Below are 13,743 nucleotides of genomic sequence, written 5' to 3'. Positions count from 1 at the left end.
ACACTCCAGCCCACTTAGGCAATTCAACCCAAGGCGAGCCCCATGGAGAAGTCAAGCAATAATCGCCACTCTATATTTACCTAGCCATGTTCTTCCACTTTACACTATATTCAAATATTTTCAAATACTTTCAACCACTTTTTTATTATTATCCAAAATTAAAAATAAGGGGTGTGATATCCACATATCCCTTTTTACTTCTCCCACACCTTTTTGATTTTCGGGCGTCGGATCGGATGAATTGAAAACAATCAACAGACAGAAATTAACAAGGAGTATGTGAGAAATAAAAAGGGGTGTGTGGATAGCACACCCCAAAAATAATGTTATCTTTTATTATTTTAAAAAATGAAAAATATCAATATTTTAATACTAATTGCCTGACAATTTAGAGGTGGATATGCACTTAACAATTACTATGTCAGTTACTGTTTATTCAAGAAGATTAAGCTGCGGCCAAAAGCTTCCTATAGTGAAAGTGCTCTTAGTAATAATATTGTTTGTTAAAAAAATAAATAAATAATAAATAAAATTCTAATCGCAATCTTGGAAACTGATCCAACGGCTGCTACTTGAGAACGCCTCCCTTCATGACAATACCAGTCTCTGGTCATTGAAGTGCTCCTCCTCCATCAGTATCGACAAGTAGCTTTGATCAATCCTTACTGCAATTTCTGCTACTACCTACCGGTTGGTTCTTTTCTCCCTCTATCATCACACTTCACATTATCCAGACAACCTGATTTAATTGGGTTTGGACGAGAGTCCCAATGCCCTCAATGTGTTTGATGAAATGCCCCAACCACTCTTCACAGAATTACTCAATTTTCTTTCATTTCGTTGATTTCCAGGTTGGCCTGATTTTTGGTACTTAAGTCTGTTTGGGCTTGGGTTGTGTTCGTGGAAAGTCACAAACAAGAAGGCAGCCATGGATGGTATGTGCCTAGACTGTTACATTGGTGTGTAATTTATGTGTGTTCGTTCTTACGATTTTTACTTTTCATATGCGTTAATTGATGAAAATTACCCCTTAGTGCTGCAGTAACGGTCTGATTTTCCCATATTGTCTATACTTTTTACACTCGGGACGATTTCTTTCTTTATTATACTTGCCTGTATGTAGAAATATGCTGAGACATAAATTGGCATAGGCTATTTGATGCTTAGAGATTTTGGGTTCCGGTGGCTTGGAAATGAAATTTGAAAAAAGGGAACTCTTCTTTGACAAGGGCTCATTCCACATCTTTATTATTTTTTTCTCAGCATTAATCTATTGATGGATGGTTAGGGGTTGTTCCACATTATTGAATTGATTAAGAGTTTTGGAAAAACCATTGCCTAGAAACAGCTACTTGATGGCGTTTTTCCAGTATCGGATTGTTCAATTATTGCCTGCAGTCTGCACAATTAATAACAAGCTCTTTCTTTGAGGTTTTCACCTCAATCGAAATACTTCATGTCCAAAAATATCTTGTTATGTTTTCCTTTTTCCTTTTTTGTATTGATGAGAATGACGGAAAATTTTCAAGGCAATGATTATTGTCTAAATTGTGACTGAGTTATAATCATCATTTTGTTGTTCCCTTTTTGGGCTTCAGTTGATTCACAGCCATCTATGGAGGAAACTATTATGGTCGGCGATGACCTGATGACAGGCCCACCATCACCAGTTATTCCACCAGAAATTGCTTCTCATGTGCTTGAAGGTGTTGACTTGTGCGACGGGGTTTTGAGGAATCTATTTTTGTGTAAGTTCTGTGCTTTTATTTCTGTTGTGATATTTTGAGGAGTCTGCTTTTTCCAAAATTCAAAATGAGAGTGTTTCAAATTCCTAGTCTGTAGGTCATCACTGTGTTAAGCCTTTAAAGTAATTGGAATTGGGGTTATCCGTAGTCCTTGTCAATAACCCTGAAATTCAGTATGTACAAGTCAACATCTTCTTCCAGTCTATACCAAAGCTGGATCTACAAGTGACCCCGTTAAAAGTTGATTGAACTTTTTGTTTATATCCCCTTTTTACATCCTAATAAAATGTTTTAAAAAATGCGCCTCGGGGCACGCCTAGGCGGCTTTGGAGGCGGGGCGGAGGTGGAAACACCTACGCCCGTGGAAGAAGGCTTAAACTTGCCTAGATGTGGTTGAGGCGTGCTTAGGTGGCTGAGGCGCGCCTGAGGCATTTGGCTGGGAGTTCCCAGGACCCTTCATCGATCCGAATCCTTGCTTGAAATTTCCTGGGACCCTCGAAGTCAAAGGCTGGGCTGGCTCTGTGTTGTGCTGCAGTGGCGTCTTCACGAAGAAAATGACCACGAAGAAGAAGAAAGATTGGGGTTTTTTTTTTTTTTTTTAAGAGTACCCCAAAACGATGTTGTTTTGGCCGAGTCTAAATTTTTTTTTTATGACCCCTAGCAGGTCCCCCCTTCTTCCCCATCCCAATACCGGGTTCTCCCATTTACAATTCACCCAATTCCCCAATTTTACCCCAATCTCATACCTCAATTTGTTCCAAAATTATCCACACCACCACTATTTGTTTCAAAATTCATGTAAGGTTTTTAGTATTCTAATTTTAATATGGTCACTGGTCAGTTTGATTGCTTGTTTGATTGTTGATTAAATTTTAGGTCCTGTAAGGCTTTGCCTCACGCCTCAAGGCTTTCACCTAGGCAGGGTTATTCATGAAACGACTCACCTACGCCTTCACCTCTTAAAACATTGTTAAAAATATACATAGGCTGACCCAGTTTCTTGACTGTTGGAAAAATTGTCACAGAGACACCTATGATCATATGTTACTTTCCTGATTACCATAAAGTTTTGTTGGTAGGTAGTATATTGTAGTGATTATGCTTTACACTGCAGGCCTGCAAATCAATGATATTGAGCCCTTCTGTCAAGATGAGCTTGTTATGTATAAACAGTGCACTGAAAAAAGGGTGAGATGTTTACTATGAATTCTGTATTCTGCATCTCTACAATGTTCATTTCGTGTATTGAGGTAGGATTGATTATTTGATTTTCTGCTGTTTCGTTTTTTTTTCGCACTGAATTGCAGGATAGGGAACTAAGAAAACGACTTCAGGACAGTGAGCGCAAACTAGGGTTATCAATGCCTTTAAATGAAGCAAAGGAAAGAGCTTCTCAACTCGAAAAAGAGGTCACATCATTAGATAGGTATGTTCTCAAATGGTTAGTGTAGGGGTCCTTGCTTGATAGTTGTACTATCATGTAGTGTTTTAGTTCTAGCAACGAGTTGTAGGTCTCACCAGTCAGCCTAGCTTCCTCCTTATTTCCTTTTTGTAGTAGTCTTCCTGACAATGGTTCCTTGATTCATTCATTCACACGTTCGTGTGCGCTATGCATCTGCCAATAGGTTTATAGTTATATAATTCCCTATGGTTAGTTTTTGCTTACGTCGAATCCTTATGAAAATGAATCCAGAACGAAATCGCGCTAAAGCTAGGGTGTCACCCGTAAGTGGCGCGCTGTGTGGCCCGAGCACAGTGATAAGTGAGCAAGGGTCGCTGTATCTCCATCGGCACCCGGATGCAGTGTGAAATGAGCAAGGGGGCCATAGAAACTTCTTTTCGAACGACTCCACTCAAAGTTGTTTGGGAGTATATGCTCCTATCAACTTTACACAGGACACACAAAAGAAGTACTTTGATCCTATTGGACGGGGGAGGGTGAAGAAGCTAGGACAGAAGGGTAGAGTTCAAGAGAGTAGAATGCGTTTAGGAACGTGGAATATAGGAACCTTAACAGGAAAATCTATGGAAGTAGTGGAAGTTATGGTGAGGAGAGGGATAAATATTATGTGCTTACAAGAAACTAAGTGGGTTGGTCTTAAGGCAAAGGATCTAGAAAACTCAGGGTTTAAACTTTGGTATTCGGGCACAAGTAGAACGAGAAACGGTGTTGGCATCATCGTGGACAAGACCTTGACACAAGATGTTGTAGATGTCAAGAGGGTAGGAGATAGAATCATGGCAATCAAGATTGTAATAGGACAAGAACTCATCAATGTCATTAGTGCGTACGCACCTCAAGTAGGGTTGGATACAAGTTCGAAGGAGAAATTTTGGGAAGACCTTGGAGACTTGGTGCAAGGAATTGCCCAGACGGAGAAGTTATTTATAGGAGGAGATTTAAATGGACACGTGGGTAGGGAGACAGGCAACTATAGAGATTTTCATGGTGGTCATGGTTTTGGGGAGAGAAACGAGGATGGGGAAGCTATCTTGGATTTTGCAATGGCATATGATCTCTTCTTAGCCAACACCTTCTTTAAGAAGAGAGAAGAACATGTGATCACCTACAAGAGTGGGTCGTCAAAAACACAAATAGATTTTCTTCTAATGAGGAAAGGGGATCGTATAACTTGTAAGGATTGCAAAGTTATACCGGGAGAGAGCTTGGCTAATCAACATCGCTTGTTGGTGATGGATGTACATATCAAAAGAGTGAGAAAAAAGAACAAGACTTGGAAGTGCCCAAGGACTAGATGGTGGAATCTAAAAGGAGAAAAACAAGCCATTTTCAAAGAGAAAGTAATCACCCAGTGTGGGTGGGATAGAGAGGGGGAAGCTAGCCAAATGTGGAATTCCATGGCTAGTTGTATCCGAAAAGTAGCAAAAGAGGTATTAGGAGAGTCCAAGGGCTTTGCCCCACACCAAAAGGAATCTTGGTGGTGGAACGAGGAGGTACAAACAAAGGTGAAGGCTAAGAAGGAATGTTGTAAAGCCTTATACAAGGACAGGACCGATGAAAATGGTGAAAGGTATAGAAGAGCGAAGCAAAAGGCGAAGAAAGCTGTGAGAGAAGCTAAGTTAGCGGCTTATGACGACATGTATAAGCGACTAGATACCAAAGAAGGAGAGTTGGATATCTATAAACTAGCTAGAGCAAGGGAAAAGAAGACAAGGGACCTAAACCAAGTGAGGTGCATCAAGGATGAGGATGGAAAGGTTCTTGCTACAGAGAATGCGGTCAAAGACAGATGGAGAGGTTATTTTCATAATCTTTTCAATGAAGGACATGAAAGGAGTACTTCTTTAGGGGAGTTGAGTAACTCAGAAGAGTGTAGAAACTACTCCTTTTATCGTCGAATCCGGAAGGAAGAAGTGGTTGTAGCTTTGAAGAAGATGAAGCATAGAAAAGCAGTGGGCCCAGACGATATACCGATCGAAGTGTGGAAAGTCTTGGGAGAGACAGGTATAGCATGGCTCACTGACCTTTTCAATAGGATTTTGAAAACGAAGAAGATGCCAACTGAGTGGCGAAAGAGCACTTTGGTGCCTATCTACAAGAATAAGGGCGACGTACAAAATTGCATGAACTATAGGGGTATTAAGCTAATGAGCCATATAATGAAGCTCTGGGAGAGAGTCATTGAGCATAGATTGAGGCAAGAGACACGGGTTTCGGACAACCAATTCGGGTTCATGCCAGGGCGCTCAACCATGGAGGCAATCTATCTCTTACGAAGATTGATGGAAAGATATAGAGATGGGAAAAAGGATTTACACATGGTCTTTATAGATTTGGAAAAAGCGTATGATAGGGTCCCAAGAGACATTCTTTGGAGGATTTTAGAGAAGAAAGGAATACGAGTAGCATATATCCAAGCTATAAAGGATATGTATGAAGGAGCAAAGACTGCCGTAAGAACTCATGAAGGACAAACCGAAAGCTTCCCCATAACTGTAGGATTACATCAAGGCTCATCCTTAAGTCCTTACCTTTTTGCGTTGGTAATGGATGAGTTAACAGGACATATTCAAGATGATATTCCTTGGTGTATGCTTTTCGCAGACGATATAGTGTTGATAGATGAAACCCAGGAAGGGGTAAATGCGAAGCTTAACCTTTGGAGAGAAGTGTTGGAATCTAAAGGTCTTCGCCTAAGCCTATCAAAGACAGAATATATGGAGTGCAAGTTCAGTGCAAATGGAGGCCAAAATGAGTTAGGGGTGAGGATCGGAGATCAGGAAATACCAAAGAGCGATCGTTTTCGCTACTTAGGATCTATCTTGCAAAAGAACGGAGAATTAGATGGAGATCTCAACCATAGAATACAAGCTGGATGAATGAAGTGGAAGAGTGCATCCGGCGTGTTGTGTGACCGCCGTATGCCACTGAAGCTCAAGGGAAAATTTTATAGGACAGCAATAAGGCCGGCGATGCTGTATGGCACAGAATGTTGGGCGGTGAAGCATCAACACGTACACAAAATGGGTGTAGCGGAGATGAGGATGCTTCGTTGGATGTATGGGCACACGAGAAAGGATAAGATTAGGAATGAGGATATCCGAGGTAAAGTAGGAGTAGCCGAAATTGTAGGAAAATTGAGAGAAAATCGGTTACGGTGGTTTGGACATGTGCAAAGAAGGCCTACTGACGCTCCGGTTAGAAGATGCGACTACGGGACAGAGGTTTAGGGCCGGAGGGGTAGAGGAAGACCTAGGAAAACTTTGGAAGAGACTCTAAGAAAAGACTTAGAGTATTTGGATCTAACGGAGGACATGACACATGACCGAGCACAATGGCGTTCTAAGATTCATATAGCCGACCCCACTCAGTGAAGAAGGCTTTGGTGTATTTAACACAATACGTTGAAATGAAGCAAAACTTATTTATTGATATCTCCGATAAGTTACAAATATGTACATATACATGAGTCAAAATAAACAAACAAGAGGGAGCCTTCACAAAGGTTGCTTAGGAGAAGTCTCAGCAGTCGGTAGAGCCCCAAAAAGAGAAGGCACCGGAGGGGGATCATTCGGAGCCTCAGTACTGGACAGAACCCTAGAAGGAGGAGGCATCGAAGGTTGATCATTTGGAGCTTCAGTACGCGGTACAGCCCCAGAAGACGAAGGCAATAAATGCCTTTGGAACAAACCCACAAACCGCTGATGATCAAGTAAAACCTGACCATCAGATTCCTTCATCTGGTCAAGCTTCCTCTTCATGTTTGTAGCATACTCATGTGCGAGCCGGTGCAACTGTTTATTCTCATGCTTGAGCCCTCTAATCTCTTGTTTAAGACTCATCACTTCAGCTGCCAATGATTCAACTTGGCGGGTTCGAGCAAATAGGCGCTGGGCCATATTAGACACAGAACCTGCACACTGAACACTTAGAGCCATAGAATCCTTAACAGCCAACTCATCAGACCGTTTGGAAAGTAGTCTGTTATCTTTGGGAGTGAGAAGGTTCCTGGCCACCACCGCAGCAGTCATATCTTTCTTCATCACGGAATCCCCAACGGTAAGCGGACCAGTAGGAGATAAGAAGGATGGGCGCTATATGTTGTCTGGAGAAGGCGTGGCTGCCTCTTCAACGAGGTTCAAGTCAAAACGACGGTCGGAGGGGCTAGACATTTTCAAAGGTGTTGAAGAGAGAAGAGGTCGGACAAATCAAGATCTTAGAAGTGCAAGAAGGGAGCTTCTACTGGTGAAGATTCAAGTGTGCTTTGGAACTTAATGCCAGCCTCTATAAAAATCTGCACTCGACGGAGCTTCAGAAATCGAAGAGGCGCCTGCCCAGAAATCGAAGAGGCGTTTGCTTTCTCAAAAGCTGGGCTGCTCAGAGACCACGAGGGCCGATCTCAGAAATTGAAGAGGCGTTTGCTTTCTCAAAAGCTGGGCTGCTCAAAGACCACGAAGGCCGATCTCAGAAATCGAAGAGGCGCTTGCTTTCTCAAAAGCTGGGCTGCTCAAAGACCACGAAGGCCGATCTCAGAAATCGAAGAGGCGCTTGCTTTCTCAAAAGCTGGGCTGCTCAGAGACCACGAGGGCCGATCTCAGAAATCGAAGAGGCACCTGCTTTTTTCAGCCTTGTCAGCACCTGTCACATGCACACTCAGCTTTGCTGAAATTACGGGCATTCTGTTGAAGATTTCTGGTGAAGTAGAAAGCACGTGAATCTTACTGTTCAATCATCCACTTTCCACACGCACCATCAGCTCATGGGTACCATAGATAACTTTGCCAAAGATCTCTGACAAAGTTTAGACACGTGAAGCTTGCAGCTCCCACTACATCGCTATGACCAAGAAGGGTAAAAGAATAGCAAAGAAACAGCACTAACAAAGTTTAGATACATAAATTTTGAAGGTCTAGCTACCATATTATTACCTACAAGGGTAAAGGAACAGCACTGCTGCTGGATAATTGGAAAGTCCTTGTGTGTCGACCTCTGTGCTCTGTGGCAAGGTAGACTAGCAAACATGCCCAACCTTTACTTACATTCGAGAAAACACTCCCAACAAGATTGCTTGCTCCAAAATCGAAGAGACACCGTCCTCCAAATCTCGAGAGCCAGACTCCCAACATGATTACTTTCTCAAAAATCGAAGAGACACCGCTCTTCGAATCTCGAGAGCTAGACTCCCCGCAGGATTGCTCTCTCAAAAATCGAAGAGGCACCGTTTTCCGAATCTCGAGAGCCAGATCTCCAACAGGATTGCTTGTACGAAAACCGAAGAGGCACCGCTTTCTCAACTTCGAGAGCCAGATTTCCTTGGATAAAGCTTGTCTGTAATCTTCACACGCAACATCAGCTTTCCAGATACCACAGATCACTTTTTCAAAGTGCTCTGACACACGTGAAGTTGGCAGCTCCCACTACCGTGCTATGATCAAGCAGGGTAAAGGAATAGCATTACTACTTGTTGTTAGGGAAACTCCTATATATGTCGACCTCCATCCTCAACGGACAGGCAGACCTGCAAAAATGCTCAACCCTTCCTCATATCTGAGAGGGCACTCCCAACGAAGCCTCTCGAAATACTCAGCTTTCTTTCCCCCCGATAATACCTCTGCAAACAAGCTACACCAGAGCAAGAATATCTCATATCATTAGGGTTAAAAGCAAGAGTATCCCATATCATGCTTTTTCCCTGTCTTTTCCTTTGGCCTTGTTCTTACCTGCAAGACAAGGAGAAAGAGAGCAATCAGTTAGCACTTGGAATCAAGCTTCCAGTCAGGAACTAACTGCCTGGAACCCCTTACCTGATTACTTACTTGGCATTGCTCTCGAGTACCCATCTTCAACATCTTATGCTTCCAGAGAAGATACCACATCTGCCTGAGGAACAGATAAGGAAAGTGAAAAGGATACAAGGAAGCATGTGGAGACAAGCATAAGAGAACACGTGCCGATACATCCACTACTTTGTCAACAGCAAAAGTATCCCATATCAGCAAGGTCGAACGTACTCTAGATTTGATGGACGTGTTTTGACCCTCAAATTCTTCAGTCGGCCTTATACTCTGGAGGAAACCAAAAAATCCTCCAGCCCAGTTCAAGAATAAGCCTGCGGAAAGTTACTTCTTCAAAAGCAAAAGTATCTCATATCATATATTCTCCTTTTCTTCTCTTTATCCTTCATGCTGCCTGCAAGATAGGGAGAATGAGAACAATCAGCCGGAACTCGAAATCAAACTTCTGATCTGGGACTGATTGCTTGGAGCTCTGATTGCTTACCTTGTCTGTCACCTCTTTCAGCAGATCCCCTAGCTCGGCGACTTGAGGGACTCCTACTACATGGTTTGTATCGCGCTTGACCAAGCCTGAAACTACAAGTAAGCTTCAAGTGAAATTGATACATTACCTTGTGCATCTCCACCAATTAAAGATACCACCCCTGGATGGAGGAAGCGTACTTCCAGAGAAGATGCCACATCTACCTATGAGACAGTTAAGGCAAGTGAAGACGAGAGCCTGAACCTATGTCATTTGTACTAAATCATTCACTTGTACTCACTAAAGGAGAGCTTGAACCTATGTACTTGCATAAACCCTTCACAATTAATGAGAACTCCTCTACTCCGTGGACGTAGCCAATCTGGGTGAACCACGTACATCTTTTGTTTGCTTTCCTGTCTCTATCCATTTACATACTTATCCACACTAATGACCAGAGCAATCTAGCGAAGATCACAAACTTAATACTCTCTGTTGTACCAAAGTCCTCACTGATTTTGTGCATCAACAATCTTTAAGTCCTTACCTTTTTGCGTTGGTAATGGATGAGTTAACAGGACATATTCAAGATGATATTCCTTGGTGTATGCTTTTCGCAGACAATATAGTGTTGATAGATGAAACTCAGGAGGGGTAAATGCGAAGCTTAACTTTTGGAGAGAAGTGTTGGAATCTAAAGGTCTTCGCCTAAGCCGATCAAAGACAGAATATATGGAGTGCAAGTTCATTGCAAATGGAGGCCAAAATGAGTTAGGGGTGAGGATCGGAGATCAGGAAATACCAAAGAGCGACCGTTTTCGCTACCTAGGATCTATCTTGCAAAAGAACGGAGAATTAGATGGAGATCTCAACCATAGAATACAAGCTGGATGGATGAAGTGGAAGAGTGCTTCCGGCGTGTTGTGTAACCGTCGTAGGCCACTAAAGCTTAAGGGAAAATTTTATAGGACGGCAATAAGGCCGGCGATGCTGTATGGCACAGAATGTTGGGCGGTGAAACATCAACACGTACACAAAATGGGTTTGGAAATGTACAAAGAAGGCCTACTGACGCTCCGGTTCGAAGATGGGACTACGGGATAGAGGTTCAGGGCCGAAGGGGTAGAGGTAGACCTAGGAAAACTTTGGAAGAGACCCTAAGAAAAGACTTAGAGTAGTTGGATCTAACGGAGGATATGACACAAAACCGCGCGCAATGGCGTTCTAGGATTCATATAGCCGACCCCACTTAGTGAGAAAAGACTTTGTTGTTGTTGTTGTATGTTTCAGGAGTTCACAAAAATTGCAAATTTCCAGAGTTGTTTACAAGCTTTAGTTCCAACTTCCAAGTATGATTTTCTTGGTTGTCTGCCTAAGCTATACCCTTTTAAAAGCTCTGTGGATAAGCTTTGTAGAGAGCTAAATGATCTAAAACTTGCATAAGTACCTTTTCGTGTTGTATTTGAAATCTTAAAGTCTTCTGATTACCCTGTGCTATGGATAACACTGGTACTGTTGTCCTTTTATCTTTATAGAACCATAATTGTTTTAGTATGTCTTTGCTTTATCGCCTTTATTTATATGAATCTTAAGCATTAATTGACTTTGGAAATCATTATGTTTCTATAGGCGTTTGATTCTTGCTAGTGGACTTGAAGGCATAGACGGATTTCGCCAGAGATGGAGTTTGCATGGTCGCCTTACAGATACCAAGTATGTTATCTTGCAAATAATTGAATTTTCGTGAGTAAACTTGAAAGGTTTTTTTTATTGACAACCAATACTTGATTGCTCTCTACTGCACATGTACGTCTATTGGTAAAAGATGACGGTTTCTAGATTTCCTTTCTCTTTCTTCGGAATTTGTGAATAATCGGTTGATAGATTCAGTATTTTATGAACTATAATGCTTAACTAATTCAGTTTGTAAACTTTTTTTCTTCCTTATAGTTAAATCTTTGTATTATCCGTGCAACCATGCCAATTGATTCATATTTGATGAGCCATCACCTGTTCATCATACAGTCTAAGTATTGTATGGACCTCTATCCTCAATAGCATTGCAATAACTGTGCAGGAAAAGGTTGGAGTCCTTGAAGCAGGGAATGGAGAGCAGGAAAAAGGACTAAGCCAGCGAGTAGCGGGGCATATTACTACAGTAATATGGTTCTCCCGGTCAAGTTTCATGTTGCGTTTGTGGAAATCGACCTGTCGGTATGCCTAATGTGGGTGTGTCTAATATTTTAATGTACTTAGAAAAAACCACAATGAAGAAGTGAATGGCCAGCGGCCGAGCGTAGATTAGCGAACGTCTTGAATTTAACTGGAAATTAGTTGTTAGCCCGTGACCCATGAAATACATTGGTCATATGGAGAAGTTTTTCAATGTCCGGTATTTAAGCTGGTACTCCGTGTCATAAAATAAGGGAAGAAACTTAAAAATATATTATTTCCTCCACTTGTTCTATGACGTGGAGTACCCCTTGAAATCTCTTAGCCATATAATAAAGTTAGGCTTAACGTGGAGATATATATATATATATATATATATATATATATATATATATATATATATATCTATCTCTATGTGTGTAATAAAATAATAATATTTCAAATCTTGTGTTTGTTCAAATAAAAATTTACAGACTTTGAGTTTTTGTCTAAATACAATAACTCATTGAGCTGAGCGGCTGAACCGAACATTTGTAAGATTTGATTGTTTTATATAATTTTGTCAAACAATAACAGTACAGTAGCTTTTGTAGAAAGAAGTATTTTAAATTGTACAAATCTTATCTTTGATCAACTATGTCACAAGAAAGATTGAATGGGTTAGCCATTTTATCAAATGAAAAGAATTAGTTGAAAAATTGGATTATGTAAACTTAATTAATACATTTACTTCTATAAACGCGAGATGTATAATATTTAAGTAATGTTTGTATATCTTTATTCTTTTTATATTAATTTTTATGACATTTGACGTAGAAATAGACTTTTTTCATGTATTTATCGAATTCTTTTTTATACATATCAATTTACAAAAGGTAGGAGGTGAGATAACTCTAGAGCCTCACTTCAAAGGCTTGCCTAGGACCTCTAAATTCTCAGTGCCAACCCTACACCTAAAGTTAACATTATTACTTGACTTCCGAGTCTCACATTGCCAACATCTGATCTGTTTGTTGACGTGGCATGAGTTTTGCTTACGTGTGATCTTAGTTGGCGCCACGTAGATAAACGAATAACGAAAAATTCTGTATACAAAATTTGATTGCCAGATTTACCAACCAAGGATAAGAAGTTGGTACCATGCTAAAGAAAGGAGGGGAGGGGGTGAATTCCCACACTAGAAATCCATTGGTGAAAAGGTTAATTAGTCGAGAGGGGTAGGAAAATAAGAAACTTAGGTGCAGACAACTTCAGCAAAGGGGCAAAAGTGCACGGAAGGTTATCAAAACACACGCGCCGGGGGGGGGGGCGCAGGATCGGCGGAGGGAAAGAACCGACGGAGGGAATTGTTAGTTCTATGGCAAGAGCCAGCAAAAAAAATTGTGATTCGAAAAAACACATCTTTTTTAGGGATGGATGCTTGACGGTGAGGTTCAATGTGTCTAGTTTGAAGTCAAGTAGCTGATATACGGGGTTGTATTCAATTAGGATTATGTGAGATTTTAAAAGAGTTTGAAAATTTATGGGTATTCAATTAAGATTTTAATTGAATTAGTGAAATGCAGGTTGTATTCAATTTGGATATAAAAAGAGTCCGTCAAAGTCTGGTGGTATTTAATCCAGATTTTTAGAGTAATTTTTCAAATCTGAGAGTATTCAAAAAGTCAAGGAATTTGTAGGATTTAATAAATTTTGTTGATTTTGATGCACCCCTGACCCCTCCATATTTCAAGCCAATAAAATATGAACAGCTTCCTCATAAACCCTTCTCCAGGTATTATACAGACAATATGCTGTGTTTGTGTCAATAATTTGCATTTTAAGTACGACAAATTTGATTACATAAATCTTGCTCTTTTTATTTTTGCGATTTTATAGTTTGCAAGACAAGACATGTGGTCAGTGGTTTTATCAATGTTGTAATTCTGAAAAAAAAAATGGATGGCTTTAATTTGAAGATATGCAGATTGTTGACCTTTTAATATTGTATTCATTTTAATATTGTATTCATGTATTTTTCTTAAGTGATTCTGTACATAAAATGGCTCGAAATATGAATGGGTAATAAAACAATTTAGGAAGACTTGTTGGAGGAGGAAGACATTG

The 13,743-nt window shown here is 40.7% G+C and overlaps 1 protein-coding gene across 1 annotated transcript; it reads left to right on the top strand.

Annotated features, from left to right (window-relative positions):
- Nucleotides 1-393: 393 nt before the first annotated feature.
- LOC103447971 (uncharacterized) lies at nt 394-12,217 on the top strand. The gene is made up of 7 exons (XM_008387196.4): nt 394-690; nt 852-935; nt 1,599-1,748; nt 2,860-2,933; nt 3,053-3,171; nt 11,095-11,178; nt 11,543-12,217. The coding sequence occupies exons 2-7, from the start codon at nt 929-931 to the stop codon at nt 11,592-11,594; spliced, it is 486 nt and encodes a 161-aa protein (XP_008385418.1). The 5' UTR covers nt 394-690; nt 852-928; the 3' UTR covers nt 11,595-12,217.
- The last annotated feature ends 1,526 nt before the right edge of the window (nt 12,218-13,743 follow it).

This window comes from Malus domestica, chromosome 11 (assembly GCF_042453785.1).
Source record: "Malus domestica chromosome 11, GDT2T_hap1".
Lineage (NCBI taxonomy): Eukaryota > Viridiplantae > Streptophyta > Magnoliopsida > Rosales > Rosaceae > Malus > Malus domestica.
This window is presented reverse-complemented; position numbering and strand designations above follow the sequence as displayed.

Bases quoted from the DNA above. Each gene is read 5' to 3' on its own strand.
- LOC103447971 (XM_008387196.4), top strand. The intron at 3,172-11,094 runs GTATGTTCTCAA...ATGTTTCTATAG, and splicing joins GAGGTCACATCATTAGATAG to GCGTTTGATTCTTGCTAGTG. The intron at 11,179-11,542 runs GTATGTTATCTT...ATAACTGTGCAG, and splicing joins GGTCGCCTTACAGATACCAA to GAAAAGGTTGGAGTCCTTGA.